This window comes from Phoca vitulina, unplaced genomic scaffold (genome assembly GCF_004348235.1).
Source record: "Phoca vitulina isolate PV1807 unplaced genomic scaffold, GSC_HSeal_1.0 scaffold32, whole genome shotgun sequence".
In the NCBI taxonomy this organism is placed as follows: Eukaryota; Metazoa; Chordata; class Mammalia; order Carnivora; family Phocidae; genus Phoca; species Phoca vitulina.
This window is the reverse complement of record NW_022589735.1, coordinates 14040705-14062973: the sequence shown is the minus strand read 5'-3', so window position 1 is coordinate 14062973 and position 22269 is coordinate 14040705. Positions and strand designations below refer to the sequence as shown.

Below are 22269 nucleotides of genomic sequence, written 5' to 3'. Positions count from 1 at the left end.
CTTTTCTATACTTTAAAAAAAAAAAAATTGAACATATATTCTCCCATCAGCGCTGCTTGCTTCTAAACTGGCTCACGGGACAGTTTCTGTTTGTTGTGCCTATTTTCCCCTTGGTTGCAGAGATTCAGTTCTAATTTCATTTCCATCACAAAAGAATTGGCAAGGAACGAAAACACAGAAAACAGAACTGAAGGGCTGCTGTACTAGTCTTAAGCCTATAATAAAGCACAGATTTGATAGCATTATCCATGTACTGCGGTGAACCACACACAAATAAACAGTTCTCCATGAAGAATGAAAACCCAAGGCTTCAAGCCTTCCAATTCAAACATTACTGTTGCTTTTAACATGAGCCATCCATAAAAATCAGCCAAGGAGGTGACAGGAAATCCAAAAGTCATCTGGTCTGGCTTCGCACACTTTGCAAAACAAAAGTGAGGAGATGCTTTCCAACTCATCCTGATGATGTTCTAAGAGAAGAATGGGTCAAACTGTAAAATCTAGGCCGAGAAATAAATGGTATTTTTAGGCCAAGTGAATTCCAACATGCAATGGGTGTAGCAACAAAAAAAAAGTACAGCACTCCAGAAAGGGGAAAGCTTGCTAACCTAACTAGGAAAAACTCAGACACGACCTTTGAACCTTCAGTGACTAAAGGCGAAAGAATGACAAAAAGGTGTACCTAAAGGAACCAGAGGGCCAGATGTGCTTTTCCTAAGAAACCAAACCAGTTTTCTTTAATCAAAAGGACGAACTGTGACTTCTAGAAGTTTATGAAAGTGTGACCAATTGGAACTTTGTCGTCTGTTGCTAATTGAAGCATATAAAAGAGTCCATTTCTTAAAACATACGACAAACACTTTTTTTTTAATTCACTGCCACATGACAAAAACCAGAATCAAGTTGACTGGTGGAAGATCAGTGCAACCAAAGACCATGCTATTATTTCAAACTGTCAGGGGAAGGCAGTAAAATTGCTACCAGGTCTCCTTAAGTTACCCTTCAATAAAAAGAAGCCATCAGGGAAATAAGAGGAAAAGAAAACACATCAAAACCTTAAAAGTCCCTTTAAGTAAAATTATACGTCTGTGGCACCATGCCATCCGCTCTCTGGTTCACATAATAAGCCAATTCCACAACCTAAATATCTGCTTTCTAAAATCATTATATACAACACAAAATATAATCAATACATTTTGAAACTGTAAAAGCTGCATTCATATGGCATTATTGGAATAGGCCTACATGCCCCTGTAGGCACATTTTTCTTAACAGTGCTCGCTGACAATGAGGATTCCCGGGAGGCAAAAAAGCTCAGTGGTTGAGCTAGAATAGTCACAGTGAAGAATAATCAAACTGAGAAGGAGGGTGTAGGGATGAAAAGGAGAGCAGCCTTGAAAAATTAGCAGTCGTATTTATTCATCACTTCAAACTCATTTGTTCTAACCAAAACACCCTTCCCTTTGAGTTCTCTCTTACAGCTATAATACGAATTTTTAAATCTTCATTTAGCTTCATTGTGGAGGGAAAGCCTTCTGAATACCAAATGCCAGGTACTTCAAGGCCCACTGACCTATCAAAACGTATTTGCTTTGTGATCACTTCAATTCTTCAGGCGAAACCCATCATCTCCTTTAATTCACGACCAAAGGTATCTCTAACCAAAATTTAGCACATACGCAGAATTCAGCAAGAGCAGTAATGTGCCAACCTTACCCTCTTGAAGATCCTTTGAGTTCTCAAAAAAAAACCATTACAAACAGCCCAACTGCTGGCCAACAAGACTTATGAACAGTTTAACAGCCTTCCGTTCAGTTGCAAAACCTTTGTTCCGATTGCCAAAAACCTTTAGTTTAAATTAAAAAGAACTTACAACAGACATCAAGAAGGCACCTGGTGGAACTTCAGTGCAGACAGAGAATTGAGCATGGGAGGGGCCTGGGCACTGGGTGCCCCATTTATCCTGCAGCTGAGTGGAACATAAAATCAATGATGACACTTATTTTAAAAGAAATAAAGCCCATACCAATGAGATACTTCCAGTCTACTCCCAATCCAACATCTATTTATGCAATTATAACATACTGTTAAAAAAAGAGACAACAGACCCAAAATGGAGTCACTTACGCCAAGCCCCACATCAGCAAAAAAACACTTACCGCATCATCCAACTGCAGTTTTAGCCTCTTCCAGGAATGTAATCTTTAACTAGGTGATCTGGGATTACCCGATCGGCGCCAAGTGAGAAAATCGTCTAGGAGACCCCTTCTGTCCCCCCACAGGAAGGCAACCCCGCCTGAAACCAGGCCCTGTGTTAATAATAAACTTCCTTTTCCTGCAACCTTTCTGCCTTTAAAAACCTTTCCTTTTCTATGGCTCTCCAGAGCTCCTTTCCATTTTCTAGACAGGATGCTGCCCAATTCACAAATCCTTCAATAAAGCCAATTTGATTTCGAAAGTTACTCCGTTGTGTTTTGCTGTTTCACAGATTCGGTGGCAGTAGCAGCATCGGAAGGAGACTTCCAAGGGCACTGGGGACGAGGAAGGAGAAAGGCAGGCATGGTATCCGAGAAAACTTTTGAGTTGTGTTTCTCACCATTTCTAAGGGGAGGGCTGTGAATGAGTTCCTCTCGGTTCTGAGGTCCACTCTCTTGGCATAGAGCTTTTGTTCTAACTAGCTTCCACAATTCCTCATTTGACTGGAATCTCTCCCCAAATTCTCTCCCCAATGCTCCCAGATTCCACACTGGGTAACGCTTGTCATTACTAGACTGAGTCCAACTTAAAAAAACAGACTGGGCCCAGGACTGGACTGGGTCCGATTTAAGCTGGACTTTGCCTGACTTAAGCTGTCCTGGGTCCAGTGCAAGGCCTTGGGTGAATAAAATTTTGTTTTAAGTAAAGGCTATATTGTTCATGAGAATCTTGAAAGACCAAAAAAACAAAAACAAAACACAAAAGAAACACAAAAAGCCACAAAACTGATGGCATGGGTCAAGCACTTAAAAGCTGTTACAGCGCTCACCACCTAACTCAGAGACTTCCATGTTAGGGTAAGTTGATGGAAGAGGGTAAGATTGACACTAGGTCACAGCCAACCTCAAGAAAATTTCCATGCAACAAGGTACAATGTAAAACACCACACGGTCTCCAACCCAGTGACACATCCCTCTTAGGTATTAGTTTGGCTCTAAGACAGCCAAAGACTTCTCAAAAAAAAAAAAAAAACCCTCAAAACCCAAAGAGTTATGTGCACCACCTTCTGGAATACCTACTTATTTGGTGTCTAAGAACTATGGTCCCACACGCTATAGATCAATTAAAAAAAAAAATGGCAAAACCTTACTGAGCTTGTTTTCTGTCCTAAGAACTTGGCTAGGTAACTATAAGGTTTGGGGGCTCCAAAATATGGCCAGACACAAATGTGAGTTAAACTCCATTTGTGGCTAGGGTCCTACCAAACTACTGACAACCCTCAGGGGACTTAAAATGACCATTATCGGAATGCTCCAATTAGATAAGATCATTGAAGAAGTGGGCTTAAAAAGCAAGTGGTCCCAAATCAAACAAACAGAATGGGTTATCTAGTTTAAGCCTCTGAAGTCCTCAAAATTCCAAAATAGCTAGGTTGAAAGATTCATTGCAAAGGGTCAATGAAAAATTAAAAGTACAAATGGTACCTAAAACAAAAAAACTTGAAGCTTGGGGCACCTGGGTGGCTCAGTCGGTTAAGCTTCTGCCTTTGGCTCAGGTCATGATCCCAGGATCCTGGGATCGAGCCCCGCATCAGGCTCCCTGCTCATCGGGAAGCCTGCTTCTCCCTCTCCCACTCCCCCTGCTTGTGTTCCCTCTCTCGCTGTGTCTCTGTCTGTCAAATAAATAAATAATACCTTAAAAAAAAAAAAAACTTGAAGCCAGACATAACTCCCACTGCTCTCCTCCACCCTTTGAGTACTCAATCTATTGATCCTTTATTTAAATCCACTTTTCACTCTGAAAAGACTAGTAAACAGTTTTAAAATAAGACCACCAAGGCTCCAGGTAATCCTGTTCAGCTATCTTTCACTTCTTGGCGAAAGGCCAAACTAAGGGCCATAGTTTCAAAATGTCCTAAACCCAAGGGGACAGCCTCAAAAGTTTCTGTAGATAATCTTCTAAGATTAATGAATTAATAAAAAGGCAGAAAACAGAATGATGTCATGACAATAGATGAACACTTTGAAAAGACTATGGAACATGACAGTAAACCAAATCTGCCAAATTGTCTTACAGACAACCTCTTATCTACTCTTGGAGGACACCGTATGGGCTCACGAATTTTCTGGTTGTCTGCGGTGTTATTCCCTTTATAAGCCAAGGGGAAACAAAAATTAGAATTAATGAAAAGCCATGCCAAATTCTGGTGCATGCTTTAAACCTGACTAGAAGCCTACAGACGGGATCCTGGAAAAACTAACAAAAGCCAGATAAGATGAAAATTCTTATCAGAGGCAGCTCTCCCAAATCTCTTTGGCACCCAGTAGAGAGAGGAGAATAAAATATCTTTTGCACCCTCTTTGGGGACACCTCTTGTGTCCACGGGGTTGTTCAAGATTGCCAGAAATATTTACTGTTTGTCCCAGGTGAAAACTGACAAAATATTTTATAGGATTTTTTTTTCAGTAGATGGCCAAATTGGATGCTATTATTCAGAGCCTGATAGGATGTTTTTAAGCCTTCTCCCCTAAACTAAAATAAAACTGTACCCAGAGGGAAAGAATAGCCTTCTAAAGTCTTTGTGGAAGGATTCCTAAAACTCTCAAAAAATATAAAAACCCCAACTCTTTTTTCAAGTTCATGTGATCTAAAATAATCTTTTCTAACGACTAGATTGAGGTTGTTGGCTTAATTAACACAGGCACGTCTTCAGAGTTATCAACATTGAATATAATGCAGATGTACAAGTTTTCTTCTATCTGGGTTTACTAATCAAGTAAGTTCATGTTATCTCTACTACATCTGTCAACCAGAAAAATGACTTGGGATGATGACTGACTTTGTCTAATATCTAATGAAATTTTCATAGGTAATTGAATGTAATTGTTAAGAACAAATGATTTAAATAGATGCAAAGGAGATAACGTTTCTCTGTCAACTTCTCAGCAACCTGTCTCCAAACTTTTTTAGCTCCTTGAAACAAACTACTTGAAACAAACAAACAAAGTCAAGTTAAATGATAAATTAAGTCAAGGCCACTGAATAAGTATCTAGATCATCTCCAAACAAAACAAAACACGGACACATTAGTCAATGTAGGTTTATCCACTGCGGGCTTCTTTTAGAGAGGAACTAAAGATATTTGGCTCCAATAGTAAACATGCTTTGTGCCACAATGAATTTACTGTGAGGAAACATTTATTTCTAGAAATTCTGATAAGTATTTATAAACTTGCCAAGCCACAGAATGCTACGGCAACAGACAGGGCACGATTTTTTACTTCTTAATTTTCACAAGAAGGTAAAGTTTTTAAGGGCTAAAAATTCTAATGTATGTAATTGAAGCTACTAGAAACAATAAGGGAAACATCTCTGTATGCAAAGAAAGTAGGATGTGGTTAAAAAAAGGGGGGGGGCGCCTGAGTGGCTCAGTCCTTAAGCATCTGGTCTGCCTTCAGCTCGGGTCATGATCCCGGGGTCCTGGGATGGAGCTCCGCCTCGGGCTTCCTGCCAGGCCGGGAGTCTGCTTCTCCCTCTCCCACTCCTCCTGCCTGTGTTCCCTCTCTAGTTGTCTCTGTCTCTCTGTCAAATAAACAAATTAAAAAAAAAAAAATCATAAAAAAAGAAAGGTAGGAGGAATGGAGATGCATTTTGTTGATAGAAAAGAAAAGTGCTTTTGTCCTAAAGCGAGGGTGGCTATTTCAGGATGAAAAAGGAAAAACAGATGACAATATCTGAATGGAAAAAAGAAAGTTCGTGAAATAAAAAATTGGGGAAAAGAATTTTATGCATGATCAAGCTGAATAAGATTAAAATTTGTTAGAAGGGTTTTACAAATAAGCTCTAATGTCAGTAGTATATTTATATAGAACTAAACCTTAATACTTCTTTCATCTGCTGAGTTTTCTTAGATTACTGGACTGTAAGATATTGTACAACTATATAACTTTCGGTATTTGCCTGTGAAGTCTTTATTTTACTTATTTTTTAAGTGAGCTCTATGCCCAACGTGAGGCTTGAACTCCAGACCCTGAGATCAAGAGTCACATGATCTACTGACTGAGCCAGCCAGGCACCCCTAACCTGTGAACTCTTTATCTGCCCCTGTGGTTAAAGAGATATTTAACCACATTGTTTCACAGTGACCTAAAATCTTATTTGACCAAGTATTTTAAAACCTTTGACATTTTTGACAAACTTCCCAAAATTAAATCCTAAATGAAGTCTTTTTGACTAAGAACTAACTTTGAGATTTTTCAGAGGGTCCCCACAATATCTGAAAAGATTTGTCTTCTCTCCTTGTGCTATGCTGAATTACATGGGAAGCATTGTCAAAAAATAATACTAACACTTCCTTTTTTTCCGCTTCCCCCCCCCAACCAAAACCAAGACTTCTTTATGTTGTTATTTGTATGGGTATATAAGTGTTCCAGAAACTATAAAATTCCTAAAGTCCAATATGTCCTGGTATAATAATATTGTCATCATAATTCCAGGTATCATCTTAAAACGTGTGTGACAGAAATAACCAAATTTCCTTGTCAATTCCCTTATCATGAGCTCTCATCTGATCTTTAACAATGGACATTTTTTAAGTCTTTTCACTTTCAGACAGTTACTGTTTCACCCACATGTTTTCGCAAACGTGTTCCTGCGAAGGTACGTCCTCTTCAAGGCTTCAAAATAAGGACTCTGGCAAACACAGGTTTCTGATAACTTTAAGATCATAAAAGTGAACCAGTTAAGAATTTCCAGAACTAATGGAAAATGTGGATTCAAGCAGAACAAAAATTAATAACATGGGACTGAATGAACTGAGGAGGAGGATTATAATTTTTATGACTTCTTATGTGAAATATCGCTAGTTCTTCAATGTTATTTTTCCAGATTTGAGGAAACTTTTTCCCTTAAGCTATTTATGACTTACAATAATTTGGTGTAGTATACCAAAGATGAAACATTTCCTTTTTTTCTCTGATGTCTTCAGAATTTGGAAACTCTTGAGTATCCTTTTTATGCCAAAATAGTTATTTACATAAGTTCAATGAGAATCCATTCTCTTTGTAACAGGACACAACTGGAAACACTGGTAATATTACCAAGACTTTTACTGGAACTTTGTAATTGAGAGAAATGTGCATAGACTCAGGACCAGAGTGTTTTTTAAAAACTGAGGCTGACTTTATGGAGCCAATAAAGACCCTTGGAAAAACGGGCATGCTACCTTGCTTACAAGGTTCCAGCAAAGCAGGCTTAAAAAGAGCATTTTTGGTCAATCACTATTCTTGCTGCACTTATGCAAATAATCAGGCCAAGTTTAAAGCAAACAAATTACTTTTACTGTGACTGTTTTGGGTACAAAATGGAAATAACTGTAGAGAGAAAAAGAAATATTTGCATTTATCTCTATATTAGATTTATCTCTATATTAGATTCTAATCCTATTAATTGCCTTGAAGATTTTGTTATTTACCTGTAACTGGGCTGGGCCCTGAATTCCTCTGGTTCCTTAAAATATCTGGCTACAACTCCAACTAGTGTTTCCAATTTTCTCCCAACCCTACTGATTTGGAATCACTAAGAACAAAGAGTGCCTGTCAGTATCCTTAGAAGGATATATGAGGTTCCTCTCCCTACCTGGGTGGCAGCCAAACCTCAGAGACTTGAACCTCGGTTACACAATGTATCTCATAGCCGAAGAAGTCTCCACCTGACAGGTCCTCTACTCCAGCTGGAAACCTCAAAATCCAATTGACTAGGAAGACAAGTAGCCAATATTGAGGTTCACTGCTTCCTTCTAAGATGTGGGACCAAGACTTCATACTTTAAACCTAAAATTTTCTTCTTCTCTTTCCTTCCTTTACTCTGGCACTGGCCGGAAAAGATAATACCATCATTCATATCTCCCAGGACACTGCAAAGGAGGGAAATCCACCTCCAAACAACTGTTGGACTTGCCACTATGCTCCTGCCTCAGTTTCTCTCCAACTAACTCAGCCCCTCCCCCATTTTATCCGACTCCCTAACCATAAGGGTCCGTTTCCATGTCTCTGGTTAATACCCCAAAACCCAGGGAACTCTGCACTCAGGGTGGCTGCAAAGAAAGGAATACAAGTCAAGAGTCACCAGAGTAAAACCGTCTGTATAGTCTAGAAACCTTTAAGTTTTATTGGCCTCCATGGTTGTACCAGGACACTTTCATGATTAAAATTAGCTCCCTTTGGCAGGTCTCAATCTCCAGGGTTAGGAATAAACATGAGGCTATGATCAGGAACCCATCCTTAACTCTTGAAAATATTACAGGACCCACTGCAAATGCAAAAGCTGTCCCCAAAACATCCGAGACTCTCTGGCCAAAGTTATTCTTGATAAGAGGACAGCCCTTGCTTATCTTTTAGCTGAACAAGGAGGTGTCTATGCTGTAACCAACGCCACCTGCTGCACCTGGATTAACGTTTCTCGGGAAGTTGAAACTCAGTTACTGAAGATCGCTGAGCAAGCCACTTAGCTTACAGAGTGACTCCTTTAGCAGAGTCTTTCTCTGACTTACTTGACTTTGATTGGTTTGGGTGTTGGGGAGCATGGCTTCAAATGCACTCCAGGCATTGGGAATTATCCTACTTATAATAATCATAGTCATCTCAGAAGCTTTAAAGGAACGTTCGCAACCACTACCCACCAAGCAAATGAGTTCCCTAACACTGAAGCGCCGGAAAAGGAAGGAAGGAAATGACCAACTAAAAACTGGTGAGCCTGAGGTCATGACCTGTGAATCCCACTGGAAGGATCAAGAACTCGGAGAACTTCAGAGGGTTCATGGGGAGTGGTGCTCATGCCTTAAAGTTTGATCACATCTCTCAGTTCAGCTCAGTCTGATCAAAGGGGGGAACTGTTAAAAACAAAAACAAACAAACAAACAAACAAAAAACAACTGGCCCAAAATGGAGTCACTTGTGCTAACCCCATGTCAGTAAACCAAGACTTAAAACTAATTGCAGTTTCAGTCTCTCCCAGGAATGTAGCCTTTAACCCGTCATTATGGGATTACCTGGTCAGCACTAGTCAGAAAACCAAAAGGTCCCTTCCGGCCTCCTTAGGAAGGTGCTCTGCTAATAAACTTCCTTCTCCAGCCCCCTTTCCACCTTTCAAAACCTTTCCTCTTTCCTACAGCTCTTCAGAGCTCCTTTCTACTTGCTAGATGAGATGCTGCTCCATTCATGAATCCTTGATTAAAGCCAATTTGATCTCTTAATTTACTCAGCTGAATTTCGCTGCTGAATAATCATCCACACACCTAAGAAACACGAGTTACAGGGCACTAATGTGATCCGTATTATTAGCCTCTAATGACGACCAACGTCATTCCTGAGGCAAAGTTTTCACCTGTTCTCTTCCCCGATCTCTAACCTTAGCTGTACAGATTAAGAGAGTCTGATTTACTGGTCAACAATCCTCGGGAAGAAGGGTGATTTCCACTGTGATATTGCTAGGGACTGCCCAGTATTTCCTTAGTTTCTGGCTTCCATGTTCTAGAACAATGCTCTACAAGTAACTTAGGAATAAACTGTTTAGTATTCAAGCAAAACCCTTGATGTTCAGATCACTGGCAAGTTCAGAGTGCTGGCAATCAAAACTATGTTGGGCTACAGTAATTACTATGAAAAACTTTTCAGCGCTTAATATTAAAGAATAGAATAACATGATCCTTCCACCTTTTCTACACCTCTAGAGTGTGTTCAACATGGCAATTATCTCCGTTCAAGAAGCAGAGTTTAAAATGCACTGAAACTCAATTATACCCATGACTTTTTAAACATACACTTCAAAAGGCAGGTTTCATCACATTCAAATCACTGAACAAAATCTTTTACCCAACTTATAAAAAATAGATTTTTATCCCTCTCCCACGAGACCCCTTCATGTATAAAAACGATTTCTTTTTAGCTCCTGGACCCACTTTATTTTTTGCTTCATTAAAACAGAGGGAGGACGGAGCCACGATGAAAGACAAAGAGAGATCCCATCTGATAAAGCCAGTTCCAAGGGCGGCTCTCCCAGACGTCCTGGGACGCCCAGCCTAGAACTGCCACCATTTTAAAAAAAAAAACAGATCACACACTTGTTAACAAAAAACACATTACTTTGCGACTTTTAAAAATGCAAAGGAACTAGGAGTAGTAGATTTATGATTTAAGTGCTTGTGGCTAAAATAGCTTTCCAATTATCAAGGGCCTCTTAGGAAGAGCAAGAATGCATTATGTGTTAATGACCACAACCAGGGGTCCCTTCTTGACTCTTTTGTCAGAACCCGAACAGATCTTCCCCGCAGCTTCACCATTAACATGTCTGTTTCCTGTCAGCCCACTCAGAGATACTGTCATTTATCTCAGGAGGCACAAGCCCAGTCATTAGCTTCTATAAAAGAACTCAAACAAAGGCCGGATACCGTTTCACCCAGGGCTCTCACTAAACCCAGAACCAAGCTTAGTGTCTAAAAAGTCAAGGACTCAAAAGTTACCACCGTGAAGAGAATATTTTCCTCATTATCAACCATCCTAGATGCAGCTCTGAAGGAGAGCGAGAGCTACGGAGAGTCAACACCAGTCCAACGTGCTATCACGTACAATTAGATTACCCGATAAACGCTGACCAGAGTTAGCCTGGGAGAGCCTTCAGGTACCGACTAAACAGTGTGATCTTTGAAGAACTGACCCCTCATTGTGATTGCCTGCAGGAACTGAATAACCATTATAAAGTGCTCAATGGCTGGGCTTCTGGAAATCTTTTAAAGAAAAGTGGAACTGGTTAAAATAAATGTAGGAACATGTGTTTTCACAGTGTTGCTCATATTACTGCAATTCCAAGTTTCTATGAAGTACCAGGTGAACTTTTTTAAATTAAAAAAACACACACGCACAGACACAGTCAAAATTGAAGCAAATCTCAGCCATTCAATCCTTGTTTTTCAAGCTGAAAACGAAGAACAGATGGTACTTTCCATGTTGTTTGAATCTGGTTATTGAACACCTCTGTGGTTAGGGAGATTTCTGCTTAGCACTTTCGGCATACATTTCATTTACTAACTATAAAACGCTGCTTAGGAAAAATAAGTCTTTATAACACTAATTAAAACCATCTTGCAGCCAAGCAATTTCACTTGAAGAGCATTCTTAACCTGGTGACATTTGGACAATGACTCCGCACCCCACTCCCTTTTTTTTTCCAGACTATTTGCAAAGTTATTAAAAGTTGTTAAACATTACTCATCTCCTTTTAGCATAATCTTGATCATGTGTGTGTGTGTGTGTGTGTGTTTTGTTTTTGTTTTTTTTCATCTCTCCAGCACACCCGCTACATTTCAAATACTATGCTCAGGACTCAGTGATATGCCTAGCCACACAAATCCTCCCAAGTTCCTTGGGTTCTCACAGAAAACTTGCTCAGGGAAAAGATGGCCTCTGCATCCACCTCAAAAAGCCCTGTCACCCTCCCAGGCAACCTATTGAAAAGTAAGGAGCAGGATCAACGCTGATTGGGAGCCAGCCTTAGTTACCAACGTTTTTAACCGCTAAATCCCTTATGTAGCTTTCAAAACAGTTTGCTGTCCAACAACAATGGACTTTGTTCTTTAATTATAGCAAGTGACCTTTCTGCCCTTTTATTTCACAGTAGATAAACTGCACTCTCTAAGCAGAATTTGTAGGGGACACCAGATTGGGAGGGGGGGCAGCGCGGAGGCAGGGGAGGCAGGCATATTGTCCACAAAACTCATTAATCAAAATATGTTCTTAAACGGCTCACACTCACTTAGAAAATGTGGCAGAATTCCCTAGTGAAGTGTAAAAGCCTTCTCCAAGAGAATAAAATAAAATGAATTATATCCCTTATAGACAGGTCCATTTGTAGACACCACCTTTAGTCTGTTAAGGCCTGGCTTAATGAAAGCAATATGATATCAGGGAAGTAATTCTCTTTCCTGAATATGTACTGAGTAGTCAGAACCCTGAGACCCAACTGTAAGCTCTCCTGTGCCTTTCATGTCTATTTAAGCATTAGGTGTTTTTAAGAATTCTCCTATGTCGTTGAGAATTTTCCGGCGATCAAATAAAACCATGTACCCTATTTAGCCCGGCCCAAGTGCCTGTGTCTGATAAGTCAAAACTGTAAGATATTAAGGAGAGCCTCCATACAGGCTATTATGCTTTAAAAAGAAAGGAGGGGGAAGGTGGAGAAGCAGGTTTTAACAACCCAAAGCCAACCCGTCAAATCTCCTTATTCAGACTTGTCACTGGTGCTTAACCACAAAACGGGCTACAGAAATACAGCTCAAACATCTTAGAATTATGGCATGTTTTGATTTTGTTCACGTATTAAGGGAGTGGCGACTTTTACAACATACTTGTGGTTTCCACATAAAGGAGTAGAACACTCATTGATTTAATTAGGTTTCATAAGGTCCAATTTATCATGTTTTACATGACTTTGTGTAGTGTAGAAACAGAATAAACAGACCAAAAATAGACATTTAAGCATGCTGTGAAAATTAACCGGTGACAGCAAGTCTTATGAATCTCCCGTGAAACCTCTCAACCAGGAAAAAAAAAAAAAAGAAAAAAAAACCCAGAAGAAAAGCGCACACACAGCCACCCCACCTCCTTGGGTTTTCACATTTGGGCCCCTCATGAGCCACATCTGATTGCTGAAAATTAATCATCTTCACTTCTGAGACACTTACTCTTCACCCACCTAGAATATCAAGCAAGGCGGAAATTAAAACATTAAACAAAACGTCAAAAAAAAAACCTCTCTCACAAGATGCCTCAGTATGGAAATACTTTTGTCAGGTAAAGCACGTCCTGCTTATACCTCCTTAAAAAGGTAGCCTCCTCTCCTTAGGAAGCAGTCCCTAAATTGAGGTCTCATGTTCCCATCCATGCATTAGTGGAATTAAAGTGACTTCCCCGGGGTGGCATGTGTGCAAGGGAGTGCCATCTTGGGGTGGCAAGGAGGCCAGGGGTGGGGGGGGAGGGCGGAGGGGGGGCGGGGAGAGGGTGGGGAGGGGAGCCTACGGAACAGCATTCCTGAGCCAGCACCCCCTGCTTGACCGAGAACGGCCAACGCTGCAGGATTCAAGCCCCTCGGAGCCATCCCTGAAGGGCCCCTGTGCCAACACCAGTGGCCACGGTTGGCGGAGGGCGGTGGGCTGCATCTAAACGCGCTGAGCTCTCTCCTCCCCTCCTCCCCTCCTCCCCTCCTCCACCCCGGCCCGGCCCCATCACGACTTGTTTGCTCTTCATTTATGTAATTCGTATTATTACATTTATACTGCTCTGACTGAAGATGAGTTGCATGTATATGAATAATTTAATTCCTCCATTCTTTATCCAGTTTCTCTGTGACTGGAAAGTGAAAAGAACACAAAAACTGGAGAACCAACACCATGCTCTAATCTCAGTTGCCATGACAGCAGCCTTTGAGATACAGAAATGTTCCGATTGCCAGCTAAACAAAATTGTTGAATGTGAACATTTGGCTGGAAGATTAAAAGGCTAAGGGGAATGCAAAAGGGCAGTACCTCCCACATTCCAGGCAGCAGTGAATCCAATCAAATGCTTCTGACTCCTTAACCACAGCCATTGTGAGCACTGGATTAGGGCAATTCATCTAGATAGTTAGAGCAGATTAGAAGTGCAATTTGAAGACTATTGGCAACAAAAGTAAATGCCCTACTGTACTAAGTAATAAGAAGATTTCAGAACGCCTTTTAGCAGAAATTGTGTGCAACTACACCAGGAAATATAAGAATCGAAACCTGGGATTTTTAAAAATGCATTTCAATTCGTCAGTGTAAAAAGCTGTCTGACCCAAGGTATATGAATAAAAGAAGCGTCCGGAGGCTTTTGGTGATTTTGGCATCATCCGCACTTTAATGGACCCTCCACAACTCCTAAGACCAGAAAAATCAGAACTTTCTTCCTGTGCTCCCACTTAAATCTTGAACCCACGAATGCAAAAATGGAAAGGTCTGAAGAGAGAGCAGTGAATAACTGGCCACAGAAATAATCACCCAAAGCCATCTGACAGTTCTGATCAAGTTAGACATTGGGGGAAAAAAAATCGAATTATTTAATAAGCAGATTTCCAAACAACCATGCCATAAACCACAGGATATGAGTTTTATTTCTGCGAAGCACAACCCGCAGGATTAATTTAAAGGCTGATTTCATAAAAACATTACTCACACCCCCAGCTCACTCCCAAACTGCCCGGTGGACAGAGCCCCTTCCGTCCTGGGACACTATTCAACGCAGGACTATCACCAGACCAGTAAGTCACAGGCCTCCAGCCCCAAACGGCACAGCCCCCAAGTGCACTTTTTCAAAGGCAGTCTCTAACTAGACCTTAAGACAATGACAGCGATGGCAGGAAGGGTTCACGTTGATTAAATCGAGGATCCCCCATTACCCAAATGCCACACAAGATTCTCATCCCCTCTAGCTGTTGCCCCATCTCAAGAACCCCAATCAGCCCAGTCTCTCTCACTTTTCTTACCAACCTCTCCATTCCCTAGGCAAGCTAGAAATTCAAGTGTTAACATCCTGAAATCTCCAGCTAAGAACCGGGTGAGGGAACCAGGGTAGAGAGTCCTAGAAACCACCGAAACCATTCCGGTCTTTCCACACAGTTAAAAAACCAATGACCCCGGGACGCCAAGGCTGGGGTTTAAATTCAGGACCTGTAAGAGGAACCCATCCAAGGAGGATACCCTTTGACAGAACTATTTGTTGGAGAAAGTCCCGAAAAAAGAAACAGGTTGAGGGAAGAGGGTAAATGAGAATCCTCGACCTAACCTCTTGCAGGGAGGGAACGTGAACCCTGCACCTAAGGACACATTACCAGAAATACTAGGGCGGGCATATTAAAACCTAAGACAGCTCTCCTTGGGCGAGAAAGCAGGACATGAGTCAAGCGGGTACATGAGTAGGTCTGCTATTAAAAGCACACCACCACCGGCCGACTGGCCAGGAGCCCCTTGGAACACCCAGGCCCTCCCACCTGGGGACCCCAAACACTGAGCACGGCCGCTGGCCGCCGCAACAGGAGAAGCAAGAGCCAAAAGCAGTGCACCCGAATCAGCTCAGCTCCCCCATTCCAAATTTCCACGGAAAGGATGCACACAACAGAAACCTCACAAAGAACCAGGAAGCACGAAGAAGAAGTGTGAGGCACACAGAGGCACACCCCCCCCACCCCCCGCTCCCAAACAACACACACCCACACAGATGCACACAAAGAGGAAAGTGGGAAATCTAGGAAGGCGACTTGATCCTACCTTCTCGGTTTTCAGTTTCTTGATTCGCCTGTGGCTCTCCTCCTCCTCCTCTTCCTTCTTTACCAACATAGAGTTTCCCATGAGCCCTGAATCCGGGGCACTTTTGCTAACTTCCCCAGCAGCCGCGACGCCGCCACTCCCAGTGCCCCCGCAGTGGAAGGGGCTCGCGCCACCTCCATTGCTCTTGGCCCCAAAGCCATAGAGGTGCCCCCCGGAAGGGGCCTGGCTGCCACTGCCATTCTGGTGGCCCTGAAGCAGGTCGTGCTTGTCCTTCCTGGATTTCCCCGCATCCTTATCCCGCTTGGCGCCTCGGCTGCTCTGGCTTTTACCTGGCTTCTCCTCTTTGCTTTTCCCACAGGAGGCCGCCCCCGCGGTGGCAGCGGAGGGCCCCGTGCCCGGACTGCTGCCGTTGGGGTTGCCGCCGCCGCCGCCGCCGCCGCTGCCGCTCACACTTTGACCCAGCGCTGAATTCATGCCAGTGGCCTCTCCAGGGCGCCCTTGGACTTCCTGCCTCTTGCCAGTGCCGCTGATCTCGGGAATCCCATACAAGGCAGCCGAAGGCAGAGATTTATTAGCATCCTTAGAAGTTTTACTCCTTTTCACTTTTGATTTGCTGGTCTCTTTGTGTGAATTCCCCTGGGGAGCAGAGGGCTGAACAGAAGCAAATTTTAGGCCATCAGCTAAGGCGGCCGTAGCACCGGCCCCACTGGAGGCCAGACCTCCACAATCCTTCGAGTTGCAGCTGCTAGTGGTGTTGGTGGAATTATTCATCTCAAATTTCTGTCTGTCCTTCTCCAAATCAGCGTCCAAATCAATTATTAAATTTCCAACCCCGATTTCCCAATCATCACCACTGTCATAAGTATCAACCGTATTTGGATCCACACCTTTTCCTGCAGTAGAAATGTTCACTGACATCCTGAAGATGAGCTCTCTAGCAGAAAAATCCGATGAACTTTCCTTTGGAGATGAGGGGACATTCGTTTAGCTCCGCTGGGCTTTCTCTTAAAAAAAAAAAAAAAAAAATCTTCTAATCTTCCTCTTCTTTTTCCTGCCCCAGGAATGTGTCCAGAGATTTTACACCCTTCAGTCCAGGTCCACCTTTTCCTGTGAAGGGGGGGAAAAGTCGAATATTTCTTGTCTGGGTGTTACCAGAATAAAAAACGATTAATACTGGGGAGTCAGTAAGGGTACAGGGAAGGATGGACAGCAAGGTGGCTCAAATATTGTCTCCACAGTCGGGTTTAAAGGAAAATAACCAAACCCAAAAAACTTACCCACGACAGTAAGCTAATCTTAACAGTAGCTTTAAAAAAAAAAAAAATTCCCTTTATCAACAGCACAAGGATAAGTACTTTTTTAAAGGCATTAAGATATCTTAAAGATCTGTGTCAAGTCCAGGAAGGTTAAAAAAAAAAGTTTAGGATTTTTTTTTCTCATACATGTGATATCTCAACCCCAGAAACACAGCCTAAACACTCAGACAAGAGGGAGGAACACAGCTTTAAACATCCCCAAACATGTCCTAGATCGTGCAGTTTCAAAGACCAGACCCTGGAAGTTCTCTGAGGCTAGTTTCAGAATGATGTTTCTAAATTTTCCTTATTTCTAATTTTATTACTTCTTTTTACAAATCGTCTGGGCAATCTGTTTTTTGTTCCCAGTAAGGAACAGGAAAAACAACGAATAACTAACCCCCCCAAACACAGACCCTCTCTTCCCCAACAGTTTATACCATTTTATTTTTGAAATACACACACAAATGTCTTTAAGAGCATTTTTCTATAAAAAAGACAGTGCTAAATAAAAGGCTGAATACCTGCCTTTTGAGGGAAAAAAAAATTACATATGAACAATTCTACCATATTCCTAGGTCACAGACTTGCTCAATTTGTTAAATATGGTGCTACTGCCTGGACGGGGAAACTGATTAAGACATGCACTTTAAGTAGTCTGCGCCAAGGTGGCCTCAATGACCGCAAATGAGTGTGTGTTTGACAAAGATCAGTTAAAACGGTTTTTAAAGGGATCAGCCCCTTTTAACAGTTGATTGTCGAGAAAAATAAATAAATACACACACACACATACACACACACACACATTGCTTACCTTTAATCCTTTATCATTTTTTAATTAGGCCAGCAAATCAAAATGCCTTTCCCACTCCACTCGGCAAACAAGCCTGTGCCTCATTTTACTTAAACACCAAATGATCAAGAAGGAAGAAACCAAATAACACATCTCAGCCAGAATAATCACTCGATAACATTATTCCACCTCCCCACCCCCCTTTTGGCAAACGGATCAGGAGTCCTTTTCTCCTTAAAAAAATGTGTCACTGTACAGCTGGAAGATAATGTTTCACATTCACAACAGAAGTACCAAAGGTTTTTTTTCCTCTTAACAAGCATCGAGAATAATAGGTTTAAAAAAAAGAGAGAGAGAGAGAGCTTAGAGAAAAAAGTTTTCCCAACTTCTCATTCCGCCTTCAGTTCCAGACTTCAGAGTCACCGTGATCAGTAAGTAATGATCCCATGTAGCAAACCTACAGGCGTCCGCTAGTAACAAGACAGAATGTGCTAACATCGGGATAAATTAGTGAAAGGGAAGAAAGAATAAGAAGAAACGACTGAAAATCTGGGCTGGATTCCGCCTGTTAGTCGGGAAGTGGCATTTTTCCGCCCGTCCTGACAGATTTGATTTCTTGAACTAACTTAAGAGGAAAGGAGGGGGAAGGCGAGGGGGGAGGGGGAGGAGAGGGGAGGGGGGAGGAAGAAAGGGTAGGATGAGAAGCCCAGCAAAAGGAGAAAAAGAAAGGTGTGGAGGGGGAGGGGAGCAGATGATTCAGTGAGCTGATAAACCAGTTATAACAGCATTCGCTCGGGGCGGGGGGCGGTGGGCGGTGGGCGGTGGGGTGAGGAAAATAACGGCGTTTAAAATTGGTTCAGTCTTCGAAACCCAAAGGATGTGATGTTTTCCTGTTTTATGTTGTTTTAAGAAAAAGGAACCGAGTTCCTAGTACAGTCCCCCGGGGGGGGAGGGGGGAAATCCGCTGTCGCTCAAGCCAATCAGTCATGTGGTAATTCGATAATTAGAGTCAAAAAAAAAAGAGATTTTTTTTTTTTAAGGCGACCTTTTTCAGGACAGTTTTTCCCATTGATAGTCGCAGCAAACGGTGCGTCTCCCTTTTATTTATTTTTCTCTCCTCCTCCTCTCTCGCCCACCCCCTCCTGTGTTTAGTCAGATGGCCCCGGAGCTTGGCTTAGTATTTTTAATTAGCTGGCGTTTGGAAGCTAAAAGCAGTAATGAATTGTTGATGGATTGGAAGTGGAGAGTCGCTTTGCTGGAAATGTCGGGGCTGGGAGAGGGGGATGGGCGAGTTAGCAACAACCAACCATCTAAAAGGAGCGATTTTGTTACAGTGCAAGCCTTTCACATCACGTGAGGATCAAGGGCTCAATTGGTTGTCGTGAGAACAAAAATGGTGACAAGCGTATCAAGAAAATACTGATCTGGTCTTTAAAAAAAAGCTGAAGGTCTCTCCCCTCCCCCTGCACACACCCCCCCCCCCCCGCCCGCCGCCGCCGCCTCCCCCCCGCGCCCCCACCCCCCAGCAGTGGGCGCAGCTACAAGTTATGAATGTGAAACATTTCTCGCAGATCTAGGCTCTTGGAAGTTCGAAGGAGTGAAATGTAATGAGCACAAGAGCAAAGCAGATGTTTTAAAGAAACACCTTATAAACCTTTCCTCAACTTATCTCCAATTTGTCGGCTTTCCCGAGGGGCCAGGGATGGGGACGCCCAGAAGAGGGGGAGGGCACCTCCAAGCTACTTGGGTTTTAGGGACCCCCTCATGTCTTAAACAAAGAAAAACATTTTGCTAGCTCCCAAGCCAGGTCCTGTAATAAACACACCATTGTTACTCTATTTGTGGGTTTGGGTTGGGTGGGGCTTTTTCCCCCCCCTTAATGGTGTTTTTGCTGCTTTGCTTTTTTAAGGAGGTGGAAAATGGTAATTATAACCATTACATGTAATGGGTGACTATTCCCTTGTTTAATATTAAATTATTGGGCACTAGGATGTGGCAAGAGACAGAAATCGGCTTGTTTTGCCCTTGCCCCCATTTTCCTGGCTCGGTTTGGAAGAGGGTCTTGCCCAGCTAGGATAGGAGAGGGAGGGGGCGAGGTGAGCTAGGGAATGGACACTGCAGATCAGTATATGTAACTGTGTCACTTTTATTCTCCTTGGGTTACAGCCCAAAAGGTAATTTACTCTAAGTTACCCCGAGTGCCCAGTCAAGCTTAATTTGTGTGAAGAAGTTACAAATGCTTCACCCTCCACTGAATAAAATTCACCCTTCTTGGGTTGTTGTTCTCAATGCAAAAGCCAAACCCTGTAACTAGTTCCTCATCTTAATGCATAAAACTCGCACATTCCCCTGCATGAAGTCCCCGCTAAGTGCTATAGAGACACACCACGCAACCGTACTTACGGTCTGTATTGGATCGAGTTGACCTTTTCCTTCTAACTGCATTGAATGTGTTTGGTTGCAGCCGCTTTATTTTGGAAATTATAATCTCTTCAACAAATTTATTATTAAAGAAGATGGACCATCAAATGTCACAGACCGTCCTGTGTATTTTTTATAAAAGCAAAAATTAAAATTAAAAAAAAGAAAAGAAAAGAAAAATCCCCCTGGTGCACACACACCACAAGCTTGTTCTGCAACACTGAAATCAGGACTGAAACACAACACACACACAGGGGGAGTGGAGCAAAAGGAGCTCTCAGCCTCTATACCTGAAAGGGACTTTTCTTTGTTCCCATTGCCCTTTCGCATCGGGCCAATCAGAGAGCAGCTTTTATGAAACTGGGCTCTCTCATTGGCTAGCTGCTTTCTCTTGGCTACTGTAGGGGGTTGAGATATACACACGTATAAAACACACACTGAGAGCGGGTGGGGGTGCGGTGGGGGGTGGTTGTGGAGACAAAGCGTTTTATTTTCCAACCAGATTGGGGTTGAGGAACCTCCTGCAGTAAGGAAGGGGGGGAAAAATGGTGCGCCCGTTTCAATGACTACATCATTCACATAAAACACTTATTTATTAAAACAAATCTCAAACAGGCTGCGAGGAAGGGATGTCGGTAAATACAAGTTTGATTGTGTTATCTTGGGGGAAATAATGTATGTGATCGCTCGGTGGCAGAGGGAAGCCAAATGAGCCACTAGCGCGTAGCGAGGAGAAAAGGGGAGGCTGGCTGTGTGGAAATGACTGAGAGCGGTTTTTGCTGGCTTCCCTTCCTTGTTGCAAGGACTCGGCAGCGCGAACTCCCCAAGACTGATTTTCTGTCCTGCAGCTTCTGGCTTTCAACCCTCCCCCACCACTTTGCCCTTCTTCCAATTTTTTTTTTTTTTTTTTAACCCCTGTTGTCTCTCTTTTTACTCCCTGATTAAATAAGAAAAATCGATCCGGGGGTAAAGGCGGTAGTGGGGAAACAAGTAACCCTTTTGTTTCCAGTCTTCTGGTCTACAAGCACTGAAGTGTGAACACTGGCAACCATTTAACCACCACTACGGGAACAGTTCTTCCTTGGAATTTGTAACAAATCTTTTCCACCTGGTCCTAGGCTCCTCCAAAAAAAATTAAAAAATAAAAGAAGGTCCCAGCCAACCATATTTAACACCTCGGGCCAGCCTCATATTTTACAAAATCGATTTGTGGGAGATAAATATACTAGAAAGATTAACCCGTTAAACAGTCCCAGTGTGCATTTTTAAACAGAAAGATTGTCAGAGTTCCCCATCCCCCCCAAATCTTTAACCCTATCTTGGGGAAGAGGGGGGTGGTCAAAGTCCTCTGACTGCTACACCGCTCAATCCACCAGGAATACAGAAACGTTTTAGAGTTTATTATAGGACGAATGCCAGCAACCAAGTTAATGGGACTCTGAGGTCACAGGATATGAGGTTATATAAAATAACAAGTATTGTAACAGCTAATATACTTAAAGTAATATATTTATCTATATTAAGCCTTTAAAACACTTTTATTTTTAATTTTTCACTGTTATTTGCCATTCCTTTTAGGAGCTACAATGTGGAGATTTTAAAGTCAAAGTGTGATCTGAGTTGCACTGAAAGCATCATGATCCCAAGCGTTAAAGATCCAGGGCTACTCTAATTTCCACATGACAACTGCAATGTGGGAATGTCTTCACTGAGTCAAATGGACATATAAAGTGGATTAGTGCTAGCAAAAGACAGCTGATGATGTAAATATTCAGTTATGACTTTGTGGGTCAATAAAAATATTTATGTCACATGTTTTAAGTAATGTCTATTGACTCATGTTTGAGCTTTCAATATATTTAGTTCTTTAAAAAAAACCCTCCAATTAGTTGTTTCACTACCCATGATGAACTCAATCTGATGCTGCAAACAGTAATAAACAGCAGTTTCCACCCTTTCCTGAGGTCTATAAACTAGAGGAATGCAATCTAGAATAGTCCTTAGGTCTCCCTAAATAGATCTGTATGCAAATCAACACTGTACATCAACAAATGAAATGGGGCAAATTAGCCACCTGATATTCATGTACCTTCCGTTTTAGCTTTGATATTTGTTTTATATTTTTGAATGTACAGAGTTTACAATTTTTTTATGTCCCATTGATGATAACACAGCACCAGATGGTGTTTTTTTTTTTTTTTTTTTAAACTTTTCTTCTTCTGGAAGAGTGG

General features: G+C 42.1%; 1 protein-coding gene across 4 annotated transcripts in view; it reads right to left on the bottom strand.

The window, feature by feature from the left end:
- Positions 1-20281, bottom strand: part of ZNF608 (zinc finger protein 608) — a 110273-nt gene extending 89992 nt beyond the window's left edge. For 2 of the 4 annotated variants that reach the window (XM_032425453.1, XM_032425456.1), the window contains exons 1-2: positions 17639-18236; positions 15530-16636 (exon numbers count right to left, since the gene is read on the bottom strand). In XM_032425453.1, the coding sequence (XP_032281344.1) occupies positions 15530-16447 (918 nt within the window). In that variant the 5' untranslated portion in view covers positions 16448-16636; positions 17639-18236. The other 2 variants (XM_032425455.1, XM_032425454.1) reach the window with 2 other exon arrangements.
- Between the last annotated feature and the right edge of the window lie 1988 nt (positions 20282-22269).